The sequence below is a fragment of the Beta vulgaris genome, chromosome 4, assembly GCF_026745355.1.
Source record: "Beta vulgaris subsp. vulgaris cultivar EL10 chromosome 4, EL10.2, whole genome shotgun sequence".
NCBI lineage: Eukaryota > Viridiplantae > Streptophyta > Magnoliopsida > Caryophyllales > Amaranthaceae > Beta > Beta vulgaris.
Window position 1 is genome coordinate 6,536,622 of NC_079205.1, and position 14,239 is coordinate 6,550,860.

At 35.7% G+C, this 14,239-nt stretch overlaps 2 protein-coding genes across 2 annotated transcripts; one reads left to right on the forward strand and one right to left on the reverse strand.

Annotated features, from left to right (window-relative positions):
* The first annotated feature begins 1,215 nt into the window (after window positions 1-1,215).
* On the forward strand, window positions 1,216-9,181 carry LOC104907094 (formin-like protein 5). The gene is made up of 7 exons (XM_010695969.4): window positions 1,216-2,129; window positions 4,364-5,030; window positions 5,120-5,711; window positions 5,788-5,987; window positions 7,238-7,473; window positions 7,573-8,462; window positions 8,833-9,181. The coding sequence occupies exons 1-6, from the start codon at window positions 1,962-1,964 to the stop codon at window positions 8,434-8,436; spliced, it is 2,727 nt and encodes a 908-aa protein (XP_010694271.2). The 5' UTR covers window positions 1,216-1,961; the 3' UTR covers window positions 8,437-8,462; window positions 8,833-9,181.
* A 1,968-nt stretch (window positions 9,182-11,149) lies between these two features.
* On the reverse strand, window positions 11,150-12,474 carry LOC104907096 (histone H2A.6). Its single transcript, XM_010695970.4, has 2 exons — window positions 12,154-12,474; window positions 11,150-11,672 (listed from the first exon to the last, which is right to left on the reverse strand). Exons 1-2 carry the CDS (start codon window positions 12,340-12,342, stop codon window positions 11,463-11,465), a joined length of 399 nt encoding a protein of 132 aa, XP_010694272.1. The 5' UTR covers window positions 12,343-12,474; the 3' UTR covers window positions 11,150-11,462.
* Window positions 12,475-14,239: the final 1,765 nt, after the last annotated feature.

The following is a 14,239-nucleotide window of genomic DNA, read 5'->3' on the forward strand; positions in this document are numbered from 1 at the left end:
GTCCAATAAGTTTCAATCGGGTGCAATTAGTTCCAATCAGGTCTAATAAGATCCAATAAGTTCCAATAAGGTCTAATAAGGTCCAAATAGTCAATGTTCAATAAACATTTGTATTATTGTCCATTATGTTATTATTAGAATTTTAATTAAAGTACCACAATGATTATATAGTATATACTTGTATTAGTGTCTATTATTTTATTAAATATTTGTATTATTGTCTATTATTTTATTATTCATATTACTATTAGCTGATTATGTTATTATTAGAATTTTTATTAAAGTACCACAATGTATAGTATCATACTTGTATTATTGTCTATTATTTGATTATTCATATTACTATTAGGTGATTATATTATTATTATTACTAAATAATATTATAGTCATGGTCAAATAATTAAGCTTAACAATAATAATCATTATAATTACAATATTTTGCAATTCGTCTTTAAATAACTAGAGATAACATATTTTCGTTACTAATAACAATGAAAGATATTAATATAGAGTAAGAGATAAGGAGTTAATGCATTCTACTACCTTTACATAAATGAAAGTGGGGTGAGAACTTTTCATATATGCCAATTTTAACTTGTTAGAAATAAATGTTAATCAACTTTTGATTTTCCACTAGTGCTTTATAAAATCAAAACAAGAGTATTAGATATATTAGTGATCAAAGTTATCTATAGGCAAATATATAAATATATAGTAAATTTTTTTGTTAAATTAATTATCATAAGAGATAATTAATAATAATTATTTTTTTAAAGGATGAATTTTAATAATTATTACTTCATAATAAATTTTGAGGGGTAGAATTTACGTTAGGGGTAATATTTATGTTATTAATAGTCAATTTTTTTTGTCTAATAAGGTCAAATAAGTTTCAATCAGGTCCAATAAGATCTAATAAGTTTCAAATTCCAATCAGGTCCAATAAGGTCTAATAAGTTTCAATCAGGGCCAATAAGGTCTAATAAGTTTCAATAAGGTCAACAAGTTCCAATAAGGTCCAATAAGTTCCAATCAGGTTCAATCAGGTCCAATAAGTTGAATCAGATCCAATCAAATTTAATAAGTTCCAATAAATGCAGTTCAGATAAGATCCAATAAATTCAGTTCAGATAAGATCCAATAAATTCATGGGCAATATGTTAAAGAGAACGCACCCAAAAACCAATTTAATCTTGGACCCTCCTAGTTCCTACGAAGCCCGAAAATGTTTGTAGTGGAACCTTGGTGGTATTTAGGCGTCCCATTTTCCGCGTTGTTTTCGGTCCTCTTTCCTCAGTTCAAAGGAAATGAACATAGATTCTCGTCGAATTTTCTTTTGATTTTTTAAAACCCCCAAAATATAGGGAGTAAAAATTTAGGGGAAATTAACAAATATCTGAACCCTTTTGATTTTACTCCCCTTTTACAATTACGCGGTCAATTTTGTGTACCCAGCTCAACTTTACGTTTTTTTTTTCAATTGTTAGATCTAGTCAATTTTCAAATATCAGGGTCCAAATTTCAACTTTCATTTCGGCCAAATTCTTATAATTTATCAGAGAATAAAACGGCATTATTCTTGCTGAAACGCATGCAGAGTGATTAATTCAATTGATTTTCTCAATTGGGTTCATTTTATTTGGAGATTTTTCTTCATTTTAGGCCAAGAAATTTCTGTATTTTCTGGGTATTGCTCAAAGTTTAAATTTTTGAGGATTTAGGCTTTGAGGGTCAACTTAGAACAAGTCAAATTGCCTCAAATTTGGTAACTTTTGGGATTTTGTGGTAAAAATTGAATTGGGTATGTGGAGTTCTGCAAAAAGGTGAAAATTTTGTTGCATTTTCTAGAAAAAAATTGAAACCCTTTATAGGGTTTTATGTTGTTTTTATTGGCTTTAGTGGCTGGGAATTTAAAGGTTTTGGGTTTATTGATGAGATGATTAGGATTCTTTGTGTTTGTGATGGTGAAGCTACCAAAGATGCGTATAAAAGATGTGGGTCTTTCGATGGTGTTTGTTCTTCTATTATGGTCTTCTTTAGGGATGACCCTAGAAGATAGGAAGGTGATCAGGGAAATACTTTCTGGGTTCGACCTCGATTCGGGTTCTGAAGACTCAGATGAAAATTTGGTATGAAATGTGCTTGTGTTTTTTTTTTTGTTGAGCTTATTTGTTGATGTATCAAACTTCTGTTATATACTATTTTTTTATGTAAATAAGTTGTTCAATTAGATTAGAGATGCTTGTGGAGCTGTTCAATGTCTGATTGTTCTGTGATTCATGCATATTTATGCACTTTTATGAGTGCATTATGTTATGTTAGCAAGCTCAGAAGATACTCCCTCTGCCCCCTTTGTTTTCGAAATCTAGTTTCGGTTACATTTAAACTTGTTTGTTGGGTGGAGTTGAGGAAAGACATTTTTGGTGGTACCAAAATAAGGGAATGTGAGAGTGAAGTTGTAGATTTGTGGTTGCACTTTGAGATAAAAAGCTGGGATGAATGAATCTAGAGAGAGTTGTATCTATATTGTAATTGAGAGTTAGCCGCTTAATGTTAGAGAGATGAAGATATTTTCTTTATATCTTTATCTTTCTCTCTTTTCTGTTTATTCCTTTCCTTCAATTTGCCATTTTTTTTTCCATTTTCTTGTTAACTACTCCAATTATCTTATATACATACATTCCCTTGAGGTGAGTGTTCAATTCTTTTTCAAGTCCAGTTTTTAACTCTGTTTAGATTAGCATCCATACTTGGGAAGTTGAATTAATTAGTTAATAAATTGATTAGCTGTTAGTTTACTGATAGATGATTGATAATTTGTAACTGCCAAGTGATAAGTGTTACGTTTCTATTGTTAATTCTTAATATCAATTGTTAGTTTCCATTGCCAATTGCACTGGTTGTTTTTTCTTTTCAACTTTGTGCTAATTCGATTCTTCATCATCTATGTGGTTTTAGACTTTTAGTTGATGAAGTGTGGACATTGAATTAGTTATAATATTACATATTTGTTGTTGGAATTATGACAAAAATAGAATGATGGGATGACAAAAACATGAAAGCCAATATGGCTTTCATAATTTGGCAATTGTTAGGCTGTGAATTGTGAAGGATAAGAGTTTGGAGCATATTTGGAAGTCACAAGAGTCCTTGATTTCATGTTTCCCCCAATACAAAGGGAACCTCCGGTAGGGAAAAAAAAGTGAAATTTCGAGGAACACGCATGGGTGAAACTTTGGGCAATCTGGTTCTTTTCTTAGCAACTCTGAACCTACATGGCTAAATTCCTAGATCTGTTTCTGCACATGTTATTTTTGCACTCCCACATTATTCAATAGAAGAGAAAATGATCACCTTATAATCTTAGGAAATTACTCCTTCCGTTGTCAATTATGTCTAAGTTGCATAGAGACGGGTACGGGTTCGAATTTGGGTATGGAGAAGGGAAACGGCAAGATTTCGACATTGTGAGACATGGGTACGCATATCCGTACATGATGAAACGTATCGTATCAGGTACGTGACCTAGAAGAAGTACCCATGCTAGAGATTGCAAGTGGTCCACCTCTCCGGCTCTTTCACCGGCAGCCTTGGCCCACTTGTGCTCTTATTAAACTTAACAGGTAATATGATGTTGTGTCCCTTATCTTTTTTGTATTGAAGGCACTCTTTTGGGAACATCAAGATTCCTTGCACAATTTCTTTATCTATCTGCCAAGTTGTGAGCTTCTGATATCTAGAATGTGAGTCATGAGAATGGTTAGCAGTTGAGCATGTGAAGATGTTGTAGAGAGGTCATATTGGCTTCTCTTTTGGATTATTCTCACTCATTGCATAAGTAGTAAAATACATTAGGAGTGTCAGTTTCAGTTTGCTGGTTTAGTTTACTTTTAGGCCATTATAGTAGCTTGATGAGAATCTTTGGATATCACTATATCAGTAATTTGCTGATTGCTTGTGCTTTGCTTTTCTAGTCTTTACAATTCTTCTCAAGTTTATATTGGTAATTTAGTTGAACTTAAGTATAAAGTTTATATTTGTAACTCGTGCACTTGAAACTATTGGTTTTACTAGTATTCCCATCGCTTTCTATATTTCTAATGGACTACTTTCTCAAAGTTTTATTTAAAGTCCCTTTGGCTTTAGCTTCACCTCTGATGTTTTAATTTTCTTAAGTTCTTACCCTTTCTCCCGCGTTTCCCTTCAGCTCCCTTTCCTTTGTGCTGTTTATTTCTTTAAGTTAAAGAGGAATGGGCTCGCAGTTATTCTTTGAGATATTTATGCTTTCTGTGAAGTTAAGATATGAGCCTTTGCATACTGCAGTACCTGACTGTATGATCTATCTGATAATGTACCATGGCAGGTGGAGGTACTCGCTATTAGTTGCAGGCTTGAGTTGTTGCATGTGAATCAAATTTATGGAGATCTTGGTTTTAATAACCCAGATGCTTCGGTCGCAAGAACTGGAAAAAATCTAAACAATCAGGTGTTCACAAAGGAAAATGTTCGAAAAGCTCTCAGCGTTCTAGAGCCACAGAAAAGGAAAAATCTTTTCAAATGCTTCAGGGAGAATTATCTCATCTCCCCAATCTCTGGTGAAGATGTCAGTCCTGTTAGTTGGCTCTATAAAAATCTGGATACCCAGTTCCCAAAATTGAAGCCCACTGCCGACTCAAGAAGGCTTTTGGCTGAAGCTCCTTCTCGTGCCCCTTCACCTCGTTCCTCTCGATCCAAAGGCTCTGGTTCAAAGCACAAAGCCCCACCTCCAGAAGACAAGTTTTCCATTCCATTTCATGTTCCCGACTCCCCACCGGGTGCAGATTCTGAGTCAGACTCAGCGGCAGACAATGGTAGTAGTGGGCACAGCGAGACAACAATTATTGCTGTTGTTGTTGTTACTGCAGTTGTAACATTTTTGGCTGCTTTGATTCTATTTTTATGCTGCCGCAAAGCATTGGGTGGAGGTTCAAAATTGGAACATAAGGATGACAGGCCCCTTCTAAGCTTAAGCTTGAGTGACCAAACTGCTAGTGAGTTGTTTGAAGGTTTCTTTTCGGAGTTCTAGTCTCGATATCTTAGTGATATACAGATATACTGATGTTTGCCATTGATTTTTCAGGTTCTTCGTCAAAAACTTGGGCTTTTGAAAATTCTGTTCACAATGAAAAGATCAGCAATGACAACTTGAGTAGCTCAATAGGTGCTATATCTTCAGACACAAAGTTTTCGATGGAAACTGCTAACCATGTGATTGTATCTAGCAACAGTAACGCATCAGAAGCACTGAAGCCACCTCCTGGAAGAACTGGTGTCCCCACCCCTGGGATGCCTCCTTTGAAGCCTCCCCCTGGGAGAGCAGAGCCCTTGCCACCTGAACGTCCTGCTTCCTTGAGGCCAGGTCCAGGCACAGGAAGCCCGTCACCTCCTCCTCCTAAACCTCCAGCAGCTGCTCCTCCCCCTCCTAAAAAGTCAGGTCCACCTCCACCTGGGCCTCCACCACCACCACCAGCTCGTGGAGGGAAGCCTGGCCCTCGGGCGCCACCACCGCCGAAGAGTGGGGCATCCCGTCTTCCACCAGTTGCTGTCAAAGCTGGTGGTGCTAATGCAGATGATGCTTCAAAAGCAAAGCTAAAACCATTCTTCTGGGACAAGGTTCAGGCCAATCCTGAGCATTCAATGGTTTGGGACCAACTTAAATCCGGGTCTTTCCAGTGAGTTTCCTACTTCAATTATTTGTCCTTTTCCTGGTCTATAATAGTAATATAAATTCTTCTACCAACTTTGCAGGTTTAATGAAGAGATGATAGAATCGTTATTTGGTTATGCTGCTGCAGAGAACAAAGATGGCAAAAAGAAAGAGTCTTCCTCCCGCGATCCACCATCACAATTCATTCAACTTATAGATCAGAAAAAGGCTCAAAATCTATCTATCCTCTTGCGGGCATTAAATGTGACAACAGAAGAAGTCCGTGATGCTTTGCTAGAAGGTGATTCTCTTACCTCTTTTCGACAACCAGATACTGTGGAAGGGGAAATAATGTTTTAAAAAGCTAAGAATTAAGCTCGTCATTGCCATGTACAGCAGTACAGTAAATTCTAGCATGACTAATTTCAGCAAATAAGGAGAGGCTTATGTCATATTCTAATTTCAGGATGTTATGTGGCTTGGTTTTCCATTCTCTGCTAACAACACTTTATCTTATGTGACTGCTTACTTTTGAGGATTATGCAAATTTATGCATCTTAATTTTGCTAGCTTTGCACATCATCCTTTGATTGAGATTTTCAACCTGCATTTGCATAGGGTTATTTTTTTCTTCTGTTTAACAAGGACATGTTTATCCCTTAGACTCAAATCCAAACTTCAGACTGTGCCTCATCAGCTTTCTACTAATTTTTACCTACTTTTTTCTTCAAACTCACTCTAGATTCATTTTAGTTTTACACTTTATCCCTCATACTCTCTACAGACGATTTAGCATATTATTTTATATTTAATGTTTTTGTATTTAATCTATTTAATGTTTTTGTTTTTATAATGTTAATTACTTAATATGTCATGAGAATATATAATTCGAATATTTACCGACTACTATATCATTAAAATTATAATTGTTGGATAATTTTTTAGAGTATAAAATAGTTTAAGAGAGAGAGAAAATTGATATAGGAGAATTTGGATTAATGAAAAAAATAATATGCACAAAGAGTTATTTATAAGTATTTTGACAAAAGAATTTGGGTATAATTTTTTTTTTAAAACAAAAAAAAAAAAACAAGTATCACATTTAATTGGCAACTTCAAATATGTGGGCCGTTGGTTCCAACTTCCAGCACTTCATTGTCCAAGTTTATATGAAAGTGGAGTTGCTTTGTCGTGGGAATTGGGACTCACTAACAAGAGTCTCGGAAACCCAGACCCAGACTCCTGCAAGTTTTCCGTCCTTCCAATTAACGCAAGTCTGGAACCAAACTCAACAAAGTTTTTGTACAGACTTGCGTTATTCACACCCTAAGAATGTTGTTCTATGTAAATATTTTATGTAAAAATACCAGTGCTGACTGCTGAGCATGTGAAGCTCCAAAACAAACACAAGATGAACATTTTGCCTACATAAAACCGCTTTTAAGACTTTTCCCGTCCCAGTCCCAACCAACAACAAAAAAAAGTGTGGTGAAACATGCATTCTCACCTTGAAAGGAAATCTGATTTTCTTGATTGTCCATTTTTCATTAGGGAATGAGCTTCCTTCGGAGCTCCTTGAGACTTTGTTAAAGATGGCTCCTAGTCCAGAAGAAGAACTGAAACTGAGACTATTCAATGGTCAAATTTCTCAACTTGGACCAGCTGAGCGGTTTTTAAAGGTTTTGGTCGATATCCCATTTGCCTACAAGCGACTTGAGACATTACTCTTTATGGGTATTCTTCATGAAGAAGCTACGACAGTTAAGGAATCCTTCATAACTCTAGAGGTCAGTAGTATCCCTTGAATATACCGACAGGGTTTTGATTAAATTTCATTGCTCATTCTAATCTTACCTTCTATCTACATTTCTTGCACAACTGAACAGGCTGCTTGCAAGGAACTCAGGAACAGTCGCCTTTTTCTGAAGCTTCTAGAAGCTGTGCTTAAGACGGGCAACCGTATGAATGATGGAACATATCGTGGTGGGGCCCAGGCATTCAAGCTGGATACACTATTGAAATTAGCTGATGTCAGAGGGACAGATAGCAAGACCACACTTCTCCATTTTGTTGTTCAGGAAATAATCCGCTCAGAAGGTGTGAGGGCTGCTCGTGCTGCTCGAGAGATGAAAAGTGTGTCTAGCATTAAATCGGATGATCTTTTGGAAGATATCCCAGATGATTCTGAGGAACACTATCGGAGTCTTGGTCTTCAGGTTGTTTCAGGAGTAGGTGACCAGCTAGAAAATGTTAAGAAAGCAGCATGTTTGGATTCCGATAGCTTGACAAGATCTCTTGCCAGGCTTGGAAATTCTTTGCTTAAAGCACAGAATTTTCTTAACAAAGATTTGAAGGAAGTGGAAGAAGATACTGGATTCATTGAAGCCCTTAAAAGCTTTATAGAGCATGCTGAGGGGGATATCATGCGGTTATTGGAGGAAGAAAAGAGGATTATGGCCCTTGTGAAGCATACAGCTGATTACTTCCATGGAAATTCTGGGAAGGAAGAAGGGTTACGTTTGTTTGTTATAGTTCGGGATTTCTTAATAATGCTGGATAAAGCATGCCGAGAGGTGAAAGAGAAGCCAAAGTGGCCTACTGGTAAACAGAAGAAAAAAGACCCTCCTTCGCGGCAAGCGTCTTCTACTGAAACACCTCGAACACCAATAACCCCTGACTTTCGCCAAAAGCTTTTCCCAGCTATTGCAGAGCGGCGGATGGATGATGGTTTCAGTTCAGATGATGATTGAGGGAACAGGTTCTCTTGTTTCGATAGGTATGTTGATTTGTTTGATAAATTTTTATCCTTCACCTTACTTTTGCTGAACTTATTTAAACCAACTTATCTAGCATCTTATTGGAGCTTATGTGAACTTATCTTAGAACTTATTAGATTTTATTGGAATGTATCTTAACTTATTGAAACTTAGCTGATCCTATTTTCGTGAAATTTATTTTGTCAAGGTGAAAAGTTCACACGCTTAGTATGCATTCTCTTTTTCTACTGTTTTTGTTTTCTTTTCCCCTAAAATTTATGCAGTAAAGTACTGATGTACTGATACAAGCTTCATTTCAAGAGTAAGAACTGTTTTTGAGTTATTTATTGGTGCCTCAACTGTTAGTCTTAATTGCTAATGAAATTGCAGTGAGGTAAATTTCATTGGACCTTGGGATCAGCAGAGAATTGAGGGCTTCCATCTGAAATCCCAAGACTGAGAAGATCAACATTCGGCGTTCACATTCCTTCTGAAGCTAGTTATCCGCATTCCTCCTGAAGCTAGTTATCCCCGTCCCTTCTGAAGCTAGTTATTCAGAAGCTCAGACGACTTCGGAGCATATAGAACGCAATATCTGATCATCGGTGCCACAACTGTGTATCATGTTCACGGATCCCCCATGTAGAATACACCTTCAGATCTTACTGACTCATTATGATTGTTTTTTCACCCTGTAATTTAATTTATTTCATTGTTATGGTCAATTAATTTTTGGAAATTTTGTTTGTTTAGCTCCATCATTTCCTTTTATTTAGAAACTACTACAAAGAGTAGGTTTAGACATAAATTGAAATATTAGAAATTGTGTACTCTTTATAATGTGGAGTATAGTTTTTTCCTCCATCCGTCTTAGTTTATATAACACCCTCAATTTCATAATGTAAAGCATGCACAATAACAATACCTTCCTGAAATACGTGGAGTATAATAGTGATGTGAGTATGTGAAAATATAAGTTTATGTACGACTCACTGTTTTCTAGTACGTAGTTACAACTTTTTAGTCTCTAATTCATAATCTAGTTAAGTCTACCTATATACTACCCGATAGTATTCATTGTACATTCAAAGGTTTTTTTCCTCGTTTAGAGCTCTACTTATTGCGAATTTTGAAGGTTTCAAATGAGCGCAAAAAGTTCCATAATATATTACAATAGCCAAAATGCGATTAACCTTATCCTCCAAAAGGAACATTCTTAACTTTTTTGGAATATGGTGAAATACTTGGTCTAAGAAATATCCGGAGATTCTAATTAAGCACTGTAACAAAAACTTCAACAAGAAGTCAAATGTTTTGGCTAAGCCTTGTAGGTCCATTGATGTTGAATGTGTTTTAATTAGGATTATCCCTAACCCCTAGTTATTGTTTGCAACATTTAGTTTCAGATTACAACTCTTTAAACTCTCTAAAGTAAAATGTACTAGCTCCTTTGTTACCAAAAAGAAAATGAGCAAAAAGAAATAGCATTAGATGTACTACCATGCTTGTATTACAATCATACAACCCAACCACCCAAATGTATGATAAAAGTTGAAATAGTAAACTACTTCGGATATTTTCCTATAACGCATCACAAAGGTGGGAACTGACTATCAGATTCTTACCCATAAATCAACTGAGTCCGGATCACCCCTTGTTGCCCAACTTCATGCAAATCAGCAGCCACTGGGTTGGTTCACACGCGCATACGAGCACCGACCACAGCAGCAGGAAACTATTACCAATAGAGTCGGACAGACATCTCGATGTGATAGAGCCTTTTCTGTTTAGTTGGGAAAGAACGGCAAAGTCCATCCAAACCATCCAATGAAGAATAAGAAGAGAGCAAATCGCATGCACATTAGACACACAAAAAAAATAAGTGGAAGAGAAGCAGCCAAGCTCATTCCCAATACTTGATACTCAGAATACCAAGTTAATCCAACTTTTGATTCTTTTACCAAGTACCAACTTTCATGTTTATCAATATCAACCTGAACAAGAACATTTTAAGTTTCTATTGGGTCATAAATTTTTGCACAACTTTCTCTTTAGCAGTAGTCACTAACTTTCGATGTTTAAAATTTTATATAGGTAGGAAAATTTGAAGTGAGAAAAAAAGATTCAATTTCCATTGTTTGGATATTACACGAGCAAAAGATGAATCTTGATAGAATTCAGCTCGCCATGCTAACCAAAACTATATACTTCCTTCGTTCCATAATAAGTGAAACACTTACTATTTTAGAACGTTTCAAAATAAGTGAAACATACCTTAAATGGAAAAAAGAAAGATATAAAATGCCAAGAATACCCATCACAAACTTGTGTGGTTTGCTTTTCTCTCTCCTCCTTTTGATAAAGAAAAGGGTATTTTATGACTTTTTGGCTTTTGAGAGTGATGTTTATTAAATCTTGTGCCCAATCCCTATATTTCACTTATTATGGAACGAAGGAAGTATGAGACTTTCATCCCGTTTAGCTCAAGCAAACACACCCAAATACTAATTTAAATTAAAAGGGATATGTAATAGAAAGTTTAAAACTCTTTCGTTTCAATATCACCAATATATTGGCTTACCTTAAATCTTACACATACTATATTACTATTGTTGATCCAAAGAAAATAACTAATAAACATTGCACAATGTTACTTCAATATACGTAGATTATAAGCCATCCAAAAAAAAAAACATGTACCAACCAAGATGTAGAACAGTGAGATTTGGATTAACCTCCACAAATTTCATTGATGTTTCATAAAAATTGTCAGGGAAATCAGGAAACAAGAAACTTATACACATTAAAAGTAGGTAAAATCTAACCAAACCCCCCTAATATATTAAATATTAACCCAACTAAACATTAACCCCAACCCCCCACACAAATAAGAACATACTGATGATTACTTCAAAACCCTAACCCTAACTAAATCCTATAATCTTCGTAACGAAAATGCAACAAATTTTTTTCAAGTTTCCAAATCCAGATTTCCTCTTTCATTGGATCATCATATTAACTTAAGAGTCGTCGTCAGCGGTCGCCTTGCTACCTGCCTTCTTTGGGAGAAGAAGGTTGTGAATGTTAGGCATCACACCACCATTGGCAATTGTAACATCTCCAAGCAATTTGCTCAGTTCTTCATCGTTTCTCACTGCTAATTGAATGTGCCTTGGCACGATTCGAGTTTTCTTGTTGTCTCTTGCTGCGTTTCCTGCCAATTCCAATACCTATACACAAAAAAGAATTCAGCTTGTCAATCAACAATTGATCATTGATTAACATCAGAAATTAACATGAATTCCTTGCTCAATCAAGGAAACAATCTAAAAACTAGTTTTTTGAAATATTGTTTCCATAACTAGTCTTAACTTCTGATTGCGTTTACAAATTAAGAATTCAATCAAGAGATTCAGTCGATTACAAACTCAAATTCACTGTATAATAAGGAAAAATAACTGCAATTCAATGTCAGATTTTTGAAGATCCTAACAAAGATCCAAACCCTAAGTTCAACAATATCAATCAATTAAACGACGAAACCGCACAAATCGGAGTAACTTAAATCAATTCCATACCTATTACAGAAGGAAGTGAAATTAAGAACAAACCACTACAATTTCAAACCCTAGATCTACGAAAAACTCGCAAATTAAAAAACATCAAAAATCAGGTAAAAATTCAAATCAAAAGAGAGGAGAGAGAAAATACCTCAGCAGCGAGATACTCAAGAACAGCGGCAAGGTACACCGGAGCTCCGGCACCGACACGCTCAGCATACTTTCCAGCCTTCAAAAAACGAGCAATACGACCAACAGGAAACTGCAAACCAGCCTTACTACTACGAGATGTAGCCTTCTTCGCTGTACCAGAACCTAAGGTTTTACCTCTACCTGCCATTTTTTTCTTTGTTTGCAGAGGTTTGAAGAATTTGAAGAGAGAGAAAATGGCAGAAAAAGATGATAAACTAGAAAAGAGAGGAGAGAGATTGGAGTAGTCGAGGAGAGAGAAATGAAAGTATGTTAGGTTGATTGAGAGGGTTCGTTATGGTTTTATAGGGGTGTGGGGGTTGTTTGAATCTTAGCCAATCATGTTGAAGTGCACGGATCGAGATTATTTGCCGTTAGATTGTTTATGGATCGACGGTTGTTGGAGTTGGATTGTTCTCTTTTTACGCTGTGATGATTTTTATATTTTTGAGTTTTTGAGCGCCAGCGCCTAAATTTGTATTGTAGCATTTGTAAAGACTAAAGAGTGGTGAAGTGATGTCAACTTTCTAAAATTAAGAGGAAAATTCCAATTTCCCAAGGTTCCTTCCCCCCTGTTTTTTTTTATTTTATTTTTTTTAGAAAAAGGAGTAGCATTCATAATTCATAAATTAAACCTGAGTAACTCCTTCCTTTTTTTTATTTGCTACATTGTTGCTTTGAAAATAAAACTACTAACTTTGATCAATTAATTTGATTATTTTACAAGTAAATATTATAGTCATGTGTGATTTTGTTAGATTCATCGGAACGTGTAGATTCATAATATCAAGTTTTTATAATTTTTACTTAAACGAAATAAGAGATATTAAGAGTTAAATAATGCCTTGAAAAAGTGCATAATAGTGTACTCCGTATTTTTTACTTGCTAAATTATCCATATATGGGTGTTTCTTTTTACAAACCAGACGTTCGCTCATGTCCCCAAAAAAATTTCATTTTTTTACGAGTGGGTGGTGGTCGGGGCTGCTAGTGGGGTGGGGGAGGGTCGGGGCTGTTGTGGGTGGTGGTGGCAGGAGGTGGGTTGGTGGTGGTAGGAGGTGGGTTAGGCCTTAGGGAAAAGAAAGAAAAGGTTATAAATGTAATTTCAACTTTATTTGGGTGATTTTAAGTAATTTTAGGACGACGAATAGAACTTCAAATAAAGTATTACCATTATATTTGTTATTCTCTATTTCCATCCAAAAGTATTATTTTTTCACTTTTTTCATTATTTTACATTAAATGGCTCAAAAAATACCGTTTTAAAAGCTCGAAAGTGACATTGTCTTAATTATTATGCATTATCAAATGTAGCAAGTAAAAAAATTGCAGGGAGAAGCAAATAATAAGAAACCGAATGATGTACATCAGTATAAGTGTTTATCGACTGGCTTGAAGAAGCCATAGTCGAAGCCACAGTAGTAGAGTTTAGTTTCTGTTGAAGATAAATATCCATACGAGCAGAGGAAGGATAACTCAAATTATATATTATATCAAAACCATCAGTTTTTCCTTTAGCCTCCCTTGCCAAGCTATTTGTTAGGCTATTAGCTCCTCTTCCCTCATAAGATAATCTAACTCCTTTTTGCTCGTAGAGCAACTCACTACATGGTTCAATAATATAAGACAAATAATTATTCAAGCATATATTTTGTGTAATAGCCTTGACCATTGAAAGACAAATCAATGGCAACCGAGCAATGACTCACCCATTTAAGAGCAAGCAATATGGCCTCAATTATGCTTCCAAGGCAGTTTGGGAAAAGGTAGAGACTTGCAGACCCTCAATCCAAGTACCTTTATGATCATCGCAAATTAACCCCAATAAAGCATGTTTGGTTTACATAAAGAAAGAAGCGCCATAGTTGATTTTTAATTGGCTTGTAGGGGGGGTTCCAGGTGGTAGTGGCAGTGAGTTTGGGAGTTTTACCCACCTTAGGTTGGTTCTGGGTAAAGAACCATTCGGTGGCGGCTAAATTTGAGTTTTTAATAAGGACTTCTGACGGGATGTTTTTCTTTTTGAATAGCCAATAATTTCATCTAAACCA

Excerpts from the sequence above, each read along its gene's own strand:
- LOC104907096 (XM_010695970.4), bottom strand. The coding sequence starts at position 12,342 with ATGGCAGGTAGAGGTAAAACCTTAGGTTCTGGTACAGCGAAGAAGGCT. Across the intron at positions 11,673-12,153 it reads TTGAGTATCTCGCTGCTGAG|GTATTGGAATTGGCAGGAAA; the intron begins GTATTTTCTCTC and ends TTTTGTGTATAG.
- LOC104907094 (XM_010695969.4), top strand. The coding sequence starts at position 1,962 with ATGGTGAAGCTACCAAAGATGCGTATAAAAGATGTGGGTCTTTCGATG. Across the intron at positions 2,130-4,363 it reads AAGACTCAGATGAAAATTTG|GTGGAGGTACTCGCTATTAG; the intron begins GTATGAAATGTG and ends GTACCATGGCAG. Across the intron at positions 5,988-7,237 it reads CCGTGATGCTTTGCTAGAAG|GGAATGAGCTTCCTTCGGAG; the intron begins GTGATTCTCTTA and ends ATTTTTCATTAG.